This window comes from Vulpes vulpes, chromosome 2 (assembly GCF_048418805.1).
Source record: "Vulpes vulpes isolate BD-2025 chromosome 2, VulVul3, whole genome shotgun sequence".
Taxonomy (NCBI): domain Eukaryota; kingdom Metazoa; phylum Chordata; class Mammalia; order Carnivora; family Canidae; genus Vulpes; species Vulpes vulpes.
The window spans coordinates 118781806-118800094 of NC_132781.1; the positions used below are offsets into that span (position 1 = coordinate 118781806).

Below are 18289 nucleotides of genomic sequence, written 5' to 3' on the forward strand. Positions count from 1 at the left end.
CAGATGGGCCTCTGGAGGAGAAGCTGCCCAGGCTGGTCCAGCTTTGCCTGTACCCTATGTCAGGACAATTCCCTTCCCCTCCCAATCAGGACTGGCTGTATAATCTGCAGTGCAAAATTAAGATTTGGGGCCCTCATTCCAAAAGCATTATGAGTTTTCTTTTTTTAGTATTATGAATTTTAACACAACAACAACAGAGTATTAAATCAAATTAAACCAAACCTTTCTAAGCACTGGGCCCTGTGCAAGTGCATGTCACCCAGCCAGTGAAGCCTGCCTTGGACTCAGCCTGTCCTCTCTTCCACTCACAGGCCTGGAGCTGGCTGAAGGGACTTGGGGAGGGTCCGAGGAGCTAGGGCTCCTCAGCCATGAGGACAGGGCCTAAGGTTCCTGGTTCTGCCTCTCTCTGTGCTGCCCCAGGGCAAGCCCCCCAGGGCCCACCTACTTCTGGGTTGTTGGGCCCATGGCCAGGCCCTGCTCCAAGGGCCCGTAGGCAGCTGTGCTCTCCAGCTAGGCAGCAGCTTCATGCCACAGCTATGAATCTGGCAGCCTGTCCAGCCTCCAGCTCTTCCTCTGTCTGCCTATCTCCTTGTCTCCTTCCTTGGTTCCTGCTCCCAGGTGTCCCAAAGTTGTCTGACCAGTTTGAAGCTTTGAAACTGCTCCTTAGCACCTTCTTCCCCGCCTCTCTCCACCCCTGTACTCCCCAGTGGGCTGTGGAGACAGAGCCCCACCCCTTACATTCTGGTGCACAGTCCCATGGACATTCAGTTCAACCCAAACTACACACGCCATATACACAGAGACAAGGCAGGCAAGTTGCACATGGTTTCTATCTTATTTTTTTAAAAGATTTTATCCATTTATTCATGACAGACACAGAGAAAGAGAGAGAAAGAGAGAGAGAGAGAGATAGGCAGAGGGAGAAGCAGCCTCCATGCAAGGAGCCCGACATGGCCCTGGGCCAAAGACAGGCACCAAACCACTGAGCCACCCAGGGATCCCCCACACATGGTTTCAGATACACAACAAATGGACCCATAACACCCAGACTGTGCTGCAGAGTGTGTCTAAATGACTCCATAGGAACACACAGCCACCCAGGTCCTTGTCACAGGCTCCCATCTCCACACCCAGTACTACTGACAACTCAGCTGGCTCCGTGGGTACTGGCTCTCTTCCCCGTGACTAGGGGTTCTCTCCTGGGGTGAAGGCCAGGGAGGAGGGGCCTCAGGCAGATAGGGAGCAGCAAGTAATGGAATGTAAGGGACCAGGCTGCAGTTGCAGTATAAGTCATGCAGGCTGGGGAGGTCAGGGCCTCCCCAGAGCACACCCACTTCTCCAGGAGTGACCTTCCTCCACCCCCAGAATCAGAATCCCCTATCAGCCCTGCCACTATTCAGCCTGGGACTTGGTCTGAGCCTCTTTTCTTTTCCCCTCCCCTCCCCTCCCCTCCCCTCCCCTCCCCTCCCCTCCCCTCCCCTCCCCTCCCCTTCCCTTCCCTTCCCTTCCCCTCCCTTCCCCTCTCTTCCCTTCCCCTCCCCTCCCCTCCTCTCCCCTCCCCTCCTCTCCCTTCCCTTCCCCTCCCTTCCCCTCTCTTCCCTTCCCCTCCCCTCCCCTCCTCTCCCTTCCCTTCCCCTCCCCTTCCCTCCCCTCCCCTCTTCTTTCTTTCGTTTCCTTTCCTTTCCTTTCCTTTCCTTTCCTTTCCTTTCCTTTCCTTTCCTTTCCTTTCCTTCTTTTTTTTTTGTGTGAGAGAGAGAGAGCGTGTGTATGCACATACATACATACACACAAGTTGGGGGGCAGGGTAGGAAGAGAGGGAGATAATTTTTTTTTTTTGAGGGAGAGAATCTTAAGCATACTGTGCTCTTATGTGGAGTCTGTTGAGGGCCTCGATCTCACCACTCTGAGTCATGACCTGAGCCAAAATCAAGAGTCAGGTGCTTAACTGACTAAGCCAACCCAGGTGCCCCCTCTTTGACTTTCTAAGCCTAAGTTTCTGTGTCTCTCAACTGGGGATTAGAGTATTTGTTCTGTCCACCTCCCAGGGCTGCTTGCCCACAGGTTCCCATTCTTAGGCGGGGCCCAAGTGGGGTGTTTTCCTCCAGTGCTAAGGAAAGGTCCCAGGTCAAAGGAATTTCTGGGGAGAGCAGGACTTAGAGCCAAGATACTGAATCCAGCTCCATCCAGAAACTCTGCCCTGCCTAGTCCCAGGCAGACACATAGGGCCCAACCTTGTCAGCTGGGCTCAGAGGGAAAGTCCAGACGTTGAGCAGCTCCTGGACATAGACCCAACTATACTAGTGTTCAGGGAGGCGCCCAAACAGTACAGAGTGGCTGAGTAGGTATGCCTGTCAGGCAGCCTGCTCATGGAGTTTTCACTGGTTTTTCTCTTCTCTCGTGATGGATTTGCAGTTTCACCATCCATGCAACTAGGTCCATCCTTTGACAGCTCGCTTACATTTCTAGCCATGACACACCTCACCTACCTCTGGGAAATTGTGGGGAAGCAAGTATATTTGGCCCTCCCTAGGTACAACATCAGCAGAAATGCCAATGTCTGTCCTCCCAGCCCTACAAGAGCCTTTTGCAGAGAAGGAATCAAGAAATCTAGGTCATTGGGTTTTATTTGAGTCCAGAGGGGAAGGCCTCTCCCCTACCCACCCTCTCCTGCCCCCAACATATACCTGGCCCCAATGTCCTAAAGCTGGAAGGAGGGAGGGGGCATGGCAGCATGGAAAAGCATGGCCCCCCTGCCCTCCAGGCAGCCTGCAGAGAGGAGTGGGGCAAATCCAGAGGGCACTGCAGCTCTCCTCAGGGCCTGACCAGGAAGGGGAAGGAGTTGAACTAGAGCTCCGTCCTTGTGACAGGTGCCTCTTCTGAGCAGGCCCCTTTCAGTCCTCCACACAGCAATGCCTCCAGAGCCCCTTGGCCTTGTTGGTGGGCTTCATAGATCTGGTCTTCTCCAAACTCGCCCAGGTAGTGCAAACATGTCATGGAGAGCCTAGGGGAACCCAACAGGAGCCTCAGACCCCTGCCTGCCCCTCAGGGGGCTGATCAAGGCTCCAAAGTCTCCATCCCACCCCACCCTCACTCCTGTCACCTGGTGGGCCAGGGGCCCCCTGTGATCATCACACTGATGCTTGGCTCTGGCCCCTTACTGAGTCCTGGGCCTGTGAGACGTTTCACCTGGTTCACTTCTCGAACTCCATAGCTGGAAGCAGCAGGAAGGAGAGGCATATAGCATTAATGGGAGCCCTGCCAGCAAGGGATAATATCCCCGCATGAACCTGGGCACACTGGGCATTTGTTGAATTCAGAGCCCAGTTTCTGATCCTCCCTGATGGGAAACAGAACCAAAGAGGGAAAGCCCGTGGCCTGAGGTCACACAGCAACCCTGTCCCCAAGCCACGTAGCATTCTACTTGCCCCCAGCTCTAGATCTCAGACTTCATCCCAACCAGCCCCCTACCTTGGACCAAAGCCCTAGTGGACTATGTGTCTGGTGTGAGTGGGAGAGTGGGAATCTCTACCCATCAGCCCTACTGCTAGAGGAGGGTGGTAGGGGCCAGATTCTTGACTCACCCCTGCCAGCTCTGGGAACAGCTCTTATCCAGGACATCTATGTATACCGACTCACTCAGCTCCCACCGCCGCCCGCCTGAGTCAGGGGTGTGAAGTTTGGCCTCTGCCTTTGCCAAATGTTGCCACATCTAGAACAAGGAGGGGTTAAGACCCAGGGTTTCAAGACTGCTCAATGGTGGGGGAGGGTCAGGCAGGAGCCTGGGTCTCTGGGAGAGAGTGAGGTGGCAAGGGAGACTTTTAAGCAAGAAGCTCTTATCAGGTAGCCTCACAGCCCTCCCCCAGGTTCTGAAAGCTGGGACTGGGTCTGCTGAGGTAGGATCCACTTCCCGGGGTTGGGGTGTGTGGGTAGGAAACACTGAAGTAGGAAGTTAGGCCTGAGCACTGGGGCTCCTTCCCCAGTGCACACCTGCCCATCAGCCATGCTATTTTAAACCATGAGAACAAGGAAAGGAAAAAAAAAAACCAAAATAGAGCCCAGTCTTCAATGACACGTGTACTCATAGGCTTGCCTTGCTCCACAGAGTTACTTAGGCATGCTGGATAGGTTTCTGTGTGAACTCAAGACACACACATACTCATATTCATGCATTCAACCCATGTGCATACATGCACAAATACACCTGTACTCCCCAGTCATGTTTTGGGAAGGAGTCTAGACCTGAGGATAAGCCTGGAAACGGAGGAGTCTGAAAGGATAGGCTGGTGACTCCCTGGGGTCTCAAGATACTGTGGGGTGTCCCAGATTATTTCCTTTCTGTTGGGCCGAGAGATGGGTAAACTGAGGCATGGGGGTTTGGGTGAGGTGCAGTTGGCAATATCATGGAAAGCTGAGTCTAACTCAGGGCTCAGGGTGGGGGTTTGGAAATCAATGCCAGTGGTAGAATCTGAGGTAGATGGAGGGGACTGGCTTCAGGAGGGACCTGGACAGGGGCAGGGGAGCTGTATGGGGGGAGGTACTCACCTGGTAGGCCACTGCCCTGCAGGCATCACAGCGCAGGTGAGCAGGCATATGAGCTGAGTACTTCTCTTCATCGTCCAGCTGTGGGGCAGTGGCTGTGAGTGGGGCCCTGTCCTCAGAGCCCCCTGGGATGGCCCAGGCTCCCAGCAGCAGCAGTGTCAGTGGCAGTGACAGCCTCATGGTCAGTGGAGATGGCTCAGTGAGCATGTGGCTGGGGTGCAGGTGTGCATGTGCATGTGTACAGAGGGAGCCACCCCGGAAAGCCTGACCCAGACCAATGGGGAACCAACACCTCACCCCTCCCACTTTCTTCCTTCCTCCAGGGGCCTAGAGATGCCACGTGTGCATCTCCTCTCCTGGGATCCCCACCGCAGCCAACTGGGCTCCATTTCACAGATAGGGAGCAGTGACATAGGGGGCAGCTGGGCCTGGGCAAGGGCACGTGGGGACAGATCCCTCCCCTGAAGTCTGGCCACTCAGTGGGCACTGAACTGAGTACCTTGAGGGAAGAGATGATTTGTGTCATTTTTATGAGCATAGGAAAGCTTAGACAGAAGTGATGAATCCAAGACCATACACTAGAAGGGCCATACTGAAATGAGGCCCCAAGCCTGAGTAACTAAAGCCCATTGGCCACCCAGTCACCAGGATGAATGAGGTTGCCAGGTGTGGTTGCCAGCCTAGGGCTTCCTCCCTGGGAGGTGAGTTTGCTGAGGCCAGGATGTCACATCCATGAAAGACACACGTGGGCTCCTTCCCTGAGCCCTAGGGCCGCCTCCACCCAGACCATACCCAGGCAGAGAAGAGTGTTAAAGGGGGTGTTAGAAGTGACAGCAGTAAATTAGAAATCAGACAACTTACACCAGTTGTTCCAAGCATCGTGGCTCATTGGATCAGTGATTTATTGCACACCAGGATGAGGTGAGGGGACCAGGGCCCTCCATGCCATCAGAACCAGCATCCCTGGCCATGAGAAGTTGTTCAGGTTATTCTGACTCATAGCTCTCCCAGTCAACTTTCAGCCCAAGGCAGGGAGTCTGGGACTTCAAGGGACTCAGACCGCCTAGGGGCCTGGAATTTAAGTAAGGCATCAATCTCCATCCCTAACAACTGCTCCTAATGGGAACTGTTCTTCCCCAAACTCATCTTATCACATATCAGTCAACAAAGCCCTGCCACTTCAAGCTCAGAACTACACACAGACTCACATGTCCTACCCCATGCATCTCTCTCAGCCCTCTTCAGACGCTCCTGCTATCTCAAGGCAATTAGCACACAGGCTCTGGGTCCTGTTCCCTCCTTGCTGTGACCAGTCTGCCGAGCCAGGACCTCTCTGGGCATGGTTGCCACATCTGTTACTGAGGGAGTGCAATCAGCAGAGGGCTCCAAGTCTCCCTGCCCTGCTCCCCACCCCCATGGCATCCCTTTTACTGGCAGCCCTAACCCACCCTCCACTACTCCCAGAGGCTGAAACATCCTCCCTGTTTGTAAGTCCTTTCTGATGAGTCACTGCATCTGGCCCCCATCTTGGGTGGGAATGGCTTAAACCTCCACTCCTGGCCCCAGGATGAGCCAGCTCAGCTCTGATGGCTTTGAGAAGCCAAGTCAGATGCTGAGGTTGAGGGGAGGATGAGAAGTGGGGCTCCGAGCTGGAGACTATAGCTGCCTCCCTACCCAATCCCCATCTCCAGACTGACCCTCCATAGCCCCTTCCATATAACTTCCCTGCTCCACCTCCACCTGCTGTCCCCACAGCTCCCTTCCTCAGATCCAGCCTGACCCAGGGGCTGCACTAGCCTTTCCCACACGACCTCCCAGGCCAAGGCTCAGATCCTCTTCCAAAGAACAACAGAGTTGCTAGCCACAGTCCTCCCTCCATCGCACCAGCGCACACTAGCCTACTCCACCGCAGCTGGATCCACCTTCAGGGAGGGACACATCCGCCCTCTGCTGATCCTATTTCTTGTTGCTCCTCCTGAACTCCAACACCCCCTCAAGTCAGTTCCTAGGAACAACTCCAGAGACTCCTCACAAACACACAAACACACCACACTCTGGGGATGCCTGGGAAAGGAGTATACAATTTTGTTGGGGGAGAAAGCAGGCAGCCCCTTTCTGAGTTTCAGCTCCATCAGTCCCAAAGTCTCAGATATATCCTCTGAAGGTAACTTCCAGTGTGAAGACTGGGTGGGCTGCCTAAAAGGAAGAGGTGACAGAAGGAATGGGCAGGGGACTAGATGCCAGAACCCCCAAGGCTATCAAACAGGCCCCAATACCCAGGATAGGCCCTGGGGCCTCACCCTGAGAACAAGGACCCCTTGCCGGGCTGGGCTGAACTCGAGCTGTTGGGCGGAGCACAGAGGAGCAGAGGGGGTGCGGGGCTGGGGGTTCCACTCACTGGCAGGTAGTACATCCCGTCCAGGGGCCCCGCCTCCGAGGCCCAGGGTACCTGGGGGCCGCTGCAGCCCGGTGGGGCCAGGGACGGTGGCACTGAGAGGCCCGGGAGAGGCCCATAGGCGGGCGGGTAGAGGCCAGAGCCCAGGGCCAGCGGGGTGTAGACGCGGCGTGGTGGCACCTGGGGCGATGGCGGCAGCAGCACCTCCACGTATTGCCCGCTTTCGGGGTCGAAGAGTAGCCGTAGCCGAGGCTGCCGCGGCGCCTCCACAAAGTAGCAACGGCCGCTCTCGGGGTCCACCAGGACCTTCCCCGGGTACGCAGTCCCTGGGGGCCTGCGTGCCCCGTGGAAGGGGCCTTCGAGCGGCCGGTCCGTCGGAGGCGCTGAGGCAGCACGGGGTTGGGGCGGGCCGGTTCTGCCGGCCGACGCCTGGGACTCCCGCAGGAGAGACGACTGGATCGCAGTCGCCGGCTCGGGAGCTACAGGAGGCGTCTCCAATTTGGGTGCTGTCCCGGCGCTCGAGCTGGGGTGCGCCTGAGGCGAGCGGGGGCACGGTGGTCGGGGTGGCTGGGGCCCTCCCGGGCCCGTGGGCGGCGGCTGGGGTGACGCGCGCGCGCCGCCTAAGGGGCTGGTTCGCCCCTCGCCGTCGGGGACCAGGCGCCGCGCCTCAGCCTCCCGGTTCTCCCCGCCAGGACCGCGCACGGCTCCCCCGGCTCCCTCCGGCCGGCGGCCCACGGCCAGTGCGGCGGGCAGGCGGACCTCCGTGCGTGCGAAGGGCTTGGCCGTGCTGTTCTCCGCTCTCCGCCTCAGGACGCCGTTGGGCCGCGGAGCGTCCCGGGCGACTGCGTCAGGGGGCGGCTCTGGGGGCTCGTAGGGGTGCGTCACGACCGGAAGAAAGTCTTTGAGGTAAACCGAAGTGTAGTGAGCTGGGGCTGGCGACGCCAGCGGCGGCAACGCTTCCGTCCTGGGCGCGCCGCCCTCCTCCGCGCGGGGTTCCACAGGAGGCGCAGGCAGCCGCAGAGCTGCGGTTCCCGCGGGGAAGCTTGGCGCGTACGTGGTCTTCACCATCTTGCGTACGTCGCGGGGCCGCGGGATGGCCACGCGAGGCCGTCCCGAGGCGGCCTCTCCAAGGCCCAAGGCTTCCCGGGGCGCATCGGCATCCGCAGGGCCCACAAGGCGACTGAGGGTTAGCTCAGGTGCGGCCGCTTCTGGCGACGGCGGACTGCCTCGGAAAGCAGGATCCTGCACCTCCCGCAGGGGCTGACCTTGCGCCTCCGTGAGCTCCAGAGTCCCAGGTGTGGACGGCCTAGGCAGCTCCAGCTCTTCCATTCCTATCCCATTCAGAGCTTTAGACGTAGATACTACGGATGAGCCCTGTGGTGTGGGACCCCACGTGTCTTGGGGCGATGGATTCCACGTCCCATTAGTACGATCTGGAGCCTCCCATGAGGAGGACAAGGCCGGTGGATACGCGCTCCTACTGCCCTCTGCGGTATTCCCAACTGCCGGTTGAGGAACCTCCCAGAGGGAAGGAGCTTCAGGGGACGGGCTTCTTGTCCTGGCGACACCCTGAGTCCACTGGGAAACAGTCGGTGGGGAGGGGCTTCTTCTGCTGACAGTTTCCTCGACAGCGGGATCCTGATCTCCCCATGCACGGGATGCTTCAGGGAACGACGGGCTACTTACCCTCCGAATAGCCCGATTCCACGGGGGCTGATTCTGGGGGGACGGGCAGGGAGGACCCCGTACGGTCCCATTTGGAGCCTGCCACAGCGGGGACGAGCTCCATGGCCTCCCAGCCTTACTCGGAACTTCCCGAGGGCCCCTCGACTCGAAAGGCGGACTCTGTGCTCTCAGAATGGCTCGATCCGGAGTCTGTCGCGGGGACCGAGTCTTAAGTTCCTGACTTCGTGCCTCCCGAGTCTTCTCCCCTGACTGCAGGAAGATGCTGGAACTAACCGGACCCAGCGGCTCTGTGCCCGGCGCGGGCTTGTCGCGCCGAATCGCGCGCTCTCGGAGGCTGGGCCACGGCCGCGGTGCCTTGGTGGGTGCTGAACCATAGTGCACGCGCGGTGGCCGAGACCTGGCCTCCTCCGGGACCTTTCGGGTACTGCGGGCCGTTTCTCGGCTCGCACACTCCGGCCGCCCCGTGGGCCCGAAGGTGGCGCTGCTTGGGGCAGGGGCTGCAGGGCTCAGTTTTCTGGCCAGTGCGGTCTGCACCAGGCCAGCGGCTTCCTGCAGGCGGCCCAGCGACTCGTCCAGGGAGCCAGTGCGCAGGAGCAGCCGGGGGCGCGGCGGTGCTCCCGCCTCCCGCGGCGGACTCTGGGGCCGGGGGCGCAGCTCGATCTGACGCTTGGGCACCGTGCGGGACCTGGCGGGAGCCTCACGCTCCTCCAGCGCCACCTCCACACACTCGAACTGCGCTGGGGTCCCAGGACTCGGCCCGCGGGGCCGTACCTCTAGGTAAGTGGCCCAGCGGGAGCCACCGTCGGGGGCCTGGGGCGTCGGTGTTGCGGGAGCCGGAGTCGCGGGCCCGGGCGGAGAGAGGCTGCGGAAAGCGCGGGCGGTGAGTTGTTGCACCTCGCTATCCGCCGCGTCGGAGCGGCCGAACAGGGCCCCTGCGCCGAAGATGACTTCCATCTCCCCCGACGGCAGCATGCGCAGCTGCGGCTGGGGCGGCCGCGGGCTGGAGCCCGGGCCTCGCGGGAAACCCGAGCCGGGCCCGGGCTGCTGGCGGCTATTCTGGGCGCTGACGGACAGGCGAGGCTGCGCGCCCGCCCCCAGCGCAGGGGCCACCCCGGGCCAATGCGCCCGGCACTCTGCGTCCGGCCCAACGTCCGGGGGCCCTGGAGAACCCGGAGCCGTGTGGTAGGAGCCTGACGAACCAGAGGAGTCCTGACGCCGGGCGGGGGCCGCAGGCAGCCGCCCCGGGAGCCCAGGCCGGGCCGGCCGGGCGAGCGCGGTCAGCATGGCGGGGCTGGGCGCCGCGCACTACCTCCCTCACGTTTGCCTCCGCGGGTGCTGCGGCTGCCCGCATTGTCCCCGCCCCGCCCGCGGATGTCGTGGGGTCACCGCGCCTTAAAGCGGCCGCGGCTGCAGTCGATCGCGAATCAGTGGCGTCGCCCACAGGACAGCCTTGGGTCCTGGGCTTTACTTTTCCAACGTTCCCCTCTGGCGCGGGCCAGAGGCCTAGGATGGCTCTCCAGGCTTGGGCTGACAGGAAGGTGAGAGAAGGGCAGGTTTGAAGCCAGGAGCTAGGCCTAACTCTGCTCACAGGCTAAGAAACAGGCCGAGCAGGGCACAGCAGGGCCCATGTGGGTCAGAATGGGAGCCAGGGGACCAGGACCAGACTTTCGGGGCCTTCTGAGCAATTTCATCTTCCGGTTAGCCCCCCAGTGTCTTCCTACCACCGGAGCACACCCCTTCTCTCTGGCCCTCTCATCACTTGTCCCAGCTAGAGTATGTAAGGGTTCACCCACCACCTTCCTTGACCCATCACCCCATGATCTTTGATGGAGCTTTGCTTGGAGGGCTCCCCCAAGTCCCCAGGTTGCACTAGGGCCTCGGGAAGCTGTACCTGACTGGACCCATTGCCTTTAGTGGGACCATACCGGAAGGACCTGGGGTGGCTAGCTCTAGCTTTCACAGATGGCCTTGGCACCTAAAACAAGACACTGATGTGGGGTCTCTTAGGAACCTTTGGGGTAGCCATGACCCCTCTCTGAAGCCCTTCTGAGGCAGAAAGAGCTCTGGCACTTGCAAGGCCCTCACTCCAGCCCCCACCACCTCAGGATTCACCCCAGGGACAGGTGCTGGTGGGGAAGCAGTCACCACTTGTCACTGCCCTGGGATAATGACAGTGAGCACCATTTGCCCTTAAACTTCCGGCTTTAAGTTCCTGCTATGTTTCAGGCCCTAGCTGGCCTTTGGGCAAAAACACAGCAACCCCCCACCCCATGCACTCACACTGACTCAGGTTAGGCTAGATTGACAAATCTGACTCAGCCTCTGAGTGGGTCCCCTGACTGGGTGTGTCCCCATGATCATCTAGCCATCAGTGATGGCTTGTGAAAGGATCAAGCCTGCCTATCATCTGGTGCTGCATATACAACTTTAACAAGTCATAGGCCCTTCAGAGACTGTTCCCCACCTTAAAAAAAGACATAGCATTGTCCTTTTCCCTTCCTTCCCCTTGTGAAGATTCAAGCCTCTGTTTGGGGGAAGTGTAAGAGGATACAAGTATGATTCACAGGTGTAACATTCTTGTTATATGATGGTAATGGATTTCCCAAATTCACTGTGGTCTTGGAACCCACTGCCTGTTGTCTCCAGTCAGGGCTTATCACATACTCACTCAAACACACACACACAGCCTTTCCTGCTCTATAGCCAAGTTGGGAGAGTTAAATTTACCAGGACACTGGGAGTAGGGTGGGGTGTTTACAGGTAACCAGGGGTAACCAGAGCTGTTTACATAGGGAGAGATTAAATACCAAGAGTAGGAAGAACAGTGCCTATTAGACAACAAAGTTGTCCTCCTGTAGACTAGACCTCCACACCTCTCCTCCCCCTACGACCCAGGGGAGGGAGGGAAGTGGCAGGGACTGGGGACTTGAGCAGCATCCTTTTCTGAGTGGCCTGGAAGGCGGTGGCCCAAGGCCTGCTCCCCACCCAGTCCCTGGTAACTTGATTCTCCCTTCTGTCACCAAGGCCCTCCAGAAGGCAGGCAGGGAGGAAAAAAAAAAGAGTGCCTTCTGCCTCTTCCCTGGGAATCAGGCCAGGTGAAGTCTGTTTTGGCAGGGGCCAGGACCCACAGGGACAGGAAGGGCAGGGGTGGGGACCCCCACAGCAGGGAAGGCAGAGGTCGGGCATTACAGCCAGAGAATAGGAAGGCGACGACCATTTTATTTTTCCCTGGGACGCTGGTGGCTCCGGGCCTGACGCATCCCTGAGGCTTTCTTATGCTTCTGGTCCAGCACTTGGGCCATGTAGTTCTCCTGCTGCTTCTGGATCCGGTAGTCAGACACGTGATTCCTGCAATGGAGCCGTCTGGGCATGGGCTGGGGGCAGTCTAGGATAGGGGCCAGAGAGCTGGCTCCCCACTTCCATCAACAATCCCCAGCCTGGCCCAGACCCCTCACCTGAAGATCTGTTTCTGCTGGCTGATAACTTGCTGCAACTCCTTAATCTCATTCTCTTTGCCATTAAGTATATCTTCTTGCTTTATAATGTGAGACTCAATTTCTGTGGGGGAGAGAGGCAGGGAGGAGTGGTGGTTCCCATCCTACAGGCTTCTTCCTGAGATAAGGCATTCATTCCCTAACAGGTATTTTAAGAAGTTGGCTCCCCCCACCCAGGGGTGCTCCATAAGTAGCTGCTAACACCTTAGTAAGAATGAGTTTATTATGGAGTTTTGACAGGATGGTGGCTAAGGGGCGCAATGTCTGATGTGTGTCAGTGATTTCACAACTCTGTTCTGGACCAGGTGACCCACATGAGGGCAGGCGAAGGCCCCTGCAGAGAGGTGGACAGTGCTGCCCAAAGGCAGGAGGATGAATGGCTCCTGCCCTTAACTCCTGCCAATCTTTACAAATATCACCTCCTTGGTAAGACCCTTCCCAATCTAAAAGTATCAACCCCTCTCAGTAGTTTCTATCCCTTTTTCCTGCTTTCTTTTTCTTCTTAGCACTTATAGCTAACATACCATATATTTTACTCACCTATCTTCTTCCCAAGTTAGATTTATATCCATGAAATACACAAGGATAAAAATTTTTTTCAATTTACTGCTTTAACCCTAAGGCCTAAAATAGTACCTGGCACATGGATGGGACACAATGAATTTATTTGGGGAATGAATGGACAGGATACACTCTGGGAGTTTAGGACTTAAAAACATCATTTAGTTTCATCATCTCAATCCAACCAGACCTACTGAGGACCAGCTAGGTATCCAGTCCTGTGCTAGGGCTTCACAAGGGGAAAAGACAGGGTCCCCTACCTTCAAGGAGGCAGCTCCTGAAAGAGAGTTAAAACTCAGGAACTGAACAGAATAAGGCAATGTTTCAACGTTGTTAGTATCAATGAGACAGTGTTACCATTTTTGGCAAGTTACCTCCTTTTCTAGACCCATTTCCTCATCTGTGATGGGGACAGGAACAGCCCCAGTTCCACAGGGGTGTGAGGAGCACCCAGGGAGATAGTGTGGCAAAGTTTGCCCCCTACATTAAGTGCTCATTAGATGCAAAGATGATTTTTGTGTCTTGAATCAAAATTGAAAGTGGTTGTAGGAATCTCAGGGCGGGGGCGGAGGGTGCTTCATTTATATAAACTGTCCCTTGGGGAGTCCTGGAAAATTCTTATCCTCATAGGAAGAAAATCCCACTGCCTTTAAAGGCTGGACAAACATTAACTACAAAACAAACTCTAAAAATTCAGAAATGGTGAAGCAATTTAAGGTTTCAGAAGAAAAGATTTGATAAAAAAAATTAAGACACGACATACAAAAGAGGAGACTAAGATGCAAGGGAAGGAAGAGAAGGAAAATGAGTTCCGTGGATCAGAGGACCAGAACTATTGAACCTTCTTCTCAAGGTCACCCAGATTGATTGTGAAGTTCTTTTGGGAAAAAGCATCAGAACTTTCTGTGAATTTTTAAAATAAATGAGAGATAAATTTAAAATAAATAGCCAAATGAGAGAATGGTTAGAAAAATCCCTTTGAGAAAAATAAGAAACTGTCTAAGTGTAAAAACCAAACTAAACCCACATAAAGGGAGATTGAGGGGTGGGGAGGGCATAGGCCAGGGGAAGGCTTGGGTCATGAGAGTTGCTCAGGTGAGGGCTTGTGTCCCACTGGAGGTGCTTAGTACATTCTACGGGGAGGCAGCCAGGTTCCATCCCCACACACACACCTTGTACAAGTAGACACAGAGCCCTGCAGCTGTGGCTGATCTCTAGAAAATGCTTGGGCACCACCAGGAAAGAACTCTAGGTTCCTTTTAGGAAAGTTGGGGGCGAGGGGGGATAGGTACACAGGGAGGAAGAACTGGGGCCCAGTGGCCTTGGATGTGGAGGCAGTGAGGGGACCCCTGCCCTCACTTGGACCTCTGGGGGCCCCCACGGGAGCCCTTGCTCATACTGCCATAAGGCCTGTCAGCCCACCTAGTGAGATCAAGGTATCAGCCTGCTGGCATCTTACCAGTGAGAGTACTCACCCAGGGAGAGAGGGATGGATTGGTGGGTACGGGGTACCCAAGACTCTAGATGACAGCCCATCAGGAGGGACCCTGAATCTCTTTTGGACTTGGGCTCTGATCTGTGGCCTACCTAAAATCGGCTGCAATCCATGAAGCAAATGTTCCATATGGAATTCATGTCTATTTCTTAGACTAGGTAAGGGGAATTTAGTGTTCTGGGAAACTAAAAGGGGGTTCCTGATATCTAGGGACACTGGGTGGCTGACAGAAAATACCCCAAAACTCACAGCACCACCTTGAGCCAACAAGTGGCCATAGGCATCTGCACAGAGTGGAGATGAAAATTAATGGCCTACAGACACATGTTACTTGGCCCATACAATAATTTTAAAATTTCTAAGTCAGTTGCCAACACTAAAAAAATCAGAAAAATTTCCATTAGAAGCTGGTTTCTGGTTTCTTTTTTTAAGGATCTGCCAATACTCAGCCCCCATTCCCATGGCAAAGGCACTAAGCCCTTGAGAGGTGGCATGGCTCTCTCTGTCACCACAGTCCCCTCTCCTCCCTGCTGGGTCCCCAACCCTGACAGTAGGGGTCAGCTCCCAAAGACGACTGTGCTTATCCTGCTGTTCGTCCTGTAACAGTTACAAGTAAAGTACGCTATTTCTGATACCCATCAAAAGTGGGAAAACAAAAGGTGGACTAAGAAGGTCTTATGTTTCAAGAAAAATGGGAGCGAGCCCGTTCCTTTATGGCCATGAAGAATATTGTACACCGACTGCTTCCCTCATTTCCGTGGCCTGCCTGGTCCCTGAAGGCCTTTGCGAAGGTGTGGCCCGCCTGGGCCTGCCTGTATCCTCAGCCGGGGGCAGAAGTTGGGGTGAAACCCTGCCCTGGATACGGGCACTGGGCTGTTAGAGAAGAGCCCATGCATGTAAGCGTGGGGGGGAGCACGGGCCTCCCGCCTACCATTGCACTTGGTGATAAGCTGGTCCTTCTTACTGGTTTCCTGCAGGGCTCTGCTCTTGACACTGGAGAGCCTGAGTGGAGAAGATAAACAGTGGGAAGGCTGACAGGCAGACTGGACCCCCAACCCTTCACCCCCCCTACCAAGGCCCACTCACGCCTTTTCAAAAGCCAGCTTCTCTTTCTCCAGCTGTTTAGACAGCACCTCAACCTCTCCGAGGGCAAACTGCAACTTCTCCTCTTCCTTGGCCAGGAGGGCCTTGGTCTTGGCATGAGCAGCTTTCTCTTCCTGCAGGGGCAGCAGCAGCAGTGACCTCATTACCCCCAAGCCACCCTGGGTCTCCTAGGTTCCTTTAACCAGCTCCATTTCTCGGAGAGGCACATGGAAGCCAGGACCCAAGAAGACTTTGTCCTCACTACTGGGGCTGGAGGCTCTCAGAGCCAATACTGAATAACTCTACCCATCCAGAGGGATCCCAGAAAATGGGGGAAGATCAGGAACCTGCAGAGACCATTACTTACCACCAGCTTTTTTTCCACTGCCTGGAACTCTTCTTTACTGACAAAATTTTCGTCCTGGAGAACCATCTGCAACAGAGCCTGGCTCAGGGAGGGCCTGGGGCTGGAGTGGGAGGGGTGCTTTCTAGGAACCAGGACCAAGGTTAGACAGTGGGATGATACCCAGGGCACCTAGGATGAGACTTGGGCTCTGAGAAGGGAGAATTTGGTTCCACAAGATCCACAGAGTCTCAGTTCTAGGTCCTACCCTCAAGGAGCAACCAGTCTGATATAGGAGATAGCTCCTGGCCAGCCCTGCTAACACGAGTGTGCTACAATGGAGAAGCACAAAGGGCTGTTGGTGCCCAGAGGCAGCCCCTAGCCTGGGGAAAGGTCAGCACTGCTTCCAGAGAAGGGGTCATCAGACAGGACATCTGACTGCTAAACAGGCGCTGGCCTGCCGGAGGAGGAACAGGGGTGGAACCGAAGTGTTCCAGATGGGACAACACACATGGGAAGGCCAGCTTCGAAGAAAAAGAGCTGGGGTACCCTCAGGGAATTGCAGGTCATTCGGTGCCTAGAGCTGCATTCACCCATCAGAGTGAGAAACAGATGTTAAGTCATTTTTGTTTCTGAGATAGAGATATCTCAAGACCTTCTTCTCAAGACAGAAAACAAAAACAGGAAAAGCATGAACCCCAGCTGCACAGGATTTTACCGTGCCCATACAGGTAATCTGTGGCTCCAGGGGCTTTGAACTCATGAACTAGGGTTTGATTGAGAAGGCAAAAGCAAGGGGACATCAAGGGGTCGGAAGCCTTAAGTTAACATGTGCAAGGGACAAACCTGTGCTTACTGCATTCAGCATGGCGCTGTCTTAGACGCTGGGGGATAAGAGGTGGAAGTCCATAATAGAAAAGATAGTTATAGTTTTAGTGCCTGCATCTGAGGGCCCTGGGAAGCCAGTGAGTCCAATTAGAAATGCGGAAAATGGGATCCCTGGGTGGCGCAGCGGTTTAGCGCCTGCCTTTGGCCCAGGGCCCGATCCTGGAGACCCGGGATCGAATCCCACATCAGGCTCCCAGTGCATGGAGCCTGCTTCTCCCTCCGCCTGTGTCTCTGCCTCTCTCTCTCTCTCTGTGTGTGACTATCATAAATAAAAAAAGAAATGCGGAAAGTGAAGCCCAGTGAATAGACCGGGGCATAACTCCCAGGCCTTACACAACCAGGCGAAGAGGAGAAAACAACCTGACTTTGATTTAAATTCCCCAGTAAATATTCGTGAAGACCGTGCGGGTTTGGCTCCAGCGCCACCCGCCGGGACACAGCGCGCCCCGCCTCCGCCCCACGAGAGTCTCCGTCCGGAGAGTCTGGCCCCGCCCCCTCCATATCGGTGTCCAGTCTGGCCTCTCCCCCAGCGTTTCTTGCTGCCTACCACGTTCCTCAGCTGATGGATCAGTTCCTCCTGAGATTCGATCACGTCCCGCAGTTGATCGAAGGCGAGACACACCGACCCCGACCCCCCCTGCGACCACCCAAGGGGCGTCGCCATCTTCTGCCCCCGCCGGCTAGTTGGAAATGGCAGTCTCCAGGCGCCTCACTAACCGCCGCCCACCAATGAGAATGCGACGCCATAGAGCACCCTGGCAACCGGGGGGCGGAGACTCCTTGGCTAACAGGGATGGGGCCCGCCTCTTAAAGGAGCCGCTCTCTGAAAGCGCCTCTACCCTTAGGAATTTGTTTATTTTGCACACCTGTTTTATCTTGTGTTTGTCACGCAGACCTGAGGGGCAGGCGGCGCCCGGCTTATACTTCCTTAAGGAAGTGGACAGGCCTCACTTAGACAACGACTCTCTCAGCCTTCTCCCAGTGCCTGTTAAATGCAAGACCTGCGGAGCGGTCTGTGGGAGCCTAAGGCAACCCCAGCATCTTTAACTTGACAGGGTTCCTTCTTCCGCCCTAATCTCTAGATTTCCCCCAGAGTATGGAACTCCAGCCTCTTGTGATCTCTCTTCCAAGTATGAATACACTTAGTACTTAGGTGGCCTGAACCCAAGCAATGAAGGGAAGCCCAGGATCAGGAAGGGAAAGTGATGCCACCCAAGAGGAGTCCTCATACTCTGGTACCAGGCTGTTGACAGCCACACTGAACCCATATGGGACCATATCAAGGTACTGGAGAGGACCCTGGAGAGATCCGGAGAGCAGAGGAGGGGCATGAAAGTGACGGGGAACAGAGAGATACAGAAGGATAAAGTGATCTAAAGTGACCACACATCATCACCAAATCTCTTTGGAGGGCTTTTTTTTTTTTTTTAAACTCAAATAAGATTAACCTTAGGAAAAATCAGAACTAATATTTACTCAGTATTATTTTGTGGCATTTATGCCTTGTTACCACTATTTCATGTGATCTTTACAATGATCTTGAGAAGTAGGGAAGTAGGATCCTTATTTTGCAGATGAGGAAATGCACGTTCTATGAGAATGAGTAACTTGCCAAGGTCACCCAAGCTAAGAAGCTTTGGAACAGGGTTTTAACATGGGAGGTTTGATTCCAGAGTCCATGTTCTCTCTCTCTCTCTTTTTAAGATTTATTTATTTATTTATTTTAGAGAGAGAGAGTGAGAGCACAAGCAGGAGGGGCAGAGAAGGAGAGAATCTCAAGCAAACTCTGCACCAAGTGTGGAGCC

At 55.7% G+C, this 18289-nt stretch overlaps 3 protein-coding genes across 5 annotated transcripts; all 3 read right to left on the bottom strand.

Moving 5' to 3' along the window:
• Positions 1-2606: 2606 nt before the first annotated feature.
• On the bottom strand, positions 2607-5419 carry MZB1 (marginal zone B and B1 cell specific protein). The gene is made up of 4 exons (XM_026017228.2): positions 4543-5419; positions 3582-3709; positions 3101-3211; positions 2607-3001 (listed from the first exon to the last, which is right to left on the bottom strand). Exons 1-4 carry the CDS (start codon positions 4744-4746, stop codon positions 2845-2847), a joined length of 600 nt encoding a protein of 199 aa, XP_025873013.1. The 5' UTR covers positions 4747-5419; the 3' UTR covers positions 2607-2844.
• On the bottom strand, positions 5406-9988 carry PROB1 (proline rich basic protein 1). The gene has a single exon (XM_026017210.2). It carries the CDS (start codon positions 9902-9904, stop codon positions 6836-6838), a length of 3069 nt encoding a protein of 1022 aa, XP_025872995.2. The 5' UTR covers positions 9905-9988; the 3' UTR covers positions 5406-6835.
• A 1831-nt stretch (positions 9989-11819) lies between these two features.
• On the bottom strand, positions 11820-17248 carry SPATA24 (spermatogenesis associated 24). 3 transcript variants are annotated; one of them, XM_026017218.2, is made up of 6 exons: positions 17032-17248; positions 15621-15686; positions 15257-15387; positions 15102-15172; positions 12076-12178; positions 11820-11968 (listed from the first exon to the last, which is right to left on the bottom strand). In XM_026017218.2, exons 1-6 carry the CDS (start codon positions 17146-17148, stop codon positions 11839-11841), a joined length of 618 nt encoding a protein of 205 aa, XP_025873003.1. In that variant the 5' UTR covers positions 17149-17248; the 3' UTR covers positions 11820-11838. The 3 variants fall into 3 exon arrangements, with proteins under 3 accessions (XP_025873003.1, XP_072605796.1, XP_072605795.1); XM_072749695.1 differs by having other exon boundaries at positions 15621-15720; positions 17032-17155; XM_072749694.1 differs by lacking the exon at positions 15621-15686 and having other exon boundaries at positions 17032-17185.
• Positions 17249-18289: the final 1041 nt, after the last annotated feature.

Excerpts from the sequence above, each read along its gene's own strand:
- MZB1 (XM_026017228.2), bottom strand. The coding sequence starts at position 4,746 with ATGCTCACTGAGCCATCTCCACTGACCATGAGGCTGTCACTGCCACTG. Across the intron at positions 3,710-4,542 it reads GCAGGGCAGTGGCCTACCAG|ATGTGGCAACATTTGGCAAA; the intron begins GTGAGTACCTCC and ends TCCTTGTTCTAG. Across the intron at positions 3,212-3,581 it reads TGTTCCCAGAGCTGGCAGGG|CTATGGAGTTCGAGAAGTGA; the intron begins GTGAGTCAAGAA and ends TGCTGCTTCCAG.
- PROB1 (XM_026017210.2), bottom strand. The coding sequence starts at position 9,904 with ATGCTGACCGCGCTCGCCCGGCCGGCCCGGCCTGGGCTCCCGGGGCGG.
- SPATA24 (XM_026017218.2), bottom strand. The coding sequence starts at position 17,148 with ATGGCGACGCCCCTTGGGTGGTCGCAGGGGGGGTCGGGGTCGGTGTGT. Across the intron at positions 12,179-15,101 it reads GCTTATCACCAAGTGCAATG|AAATTGAGTCTCACATTATA; the intron begins GTAGGCGGGAGG and ends TCTCCCCCACAG. Across the intron at positions 11,969-12,075 it reads CAGCAGAAACAGATCTTCAG|GAATCACGTGTCTGACTACC; the intron begins GTGAGGGGTCTG and ends GCTCCATTGCAG.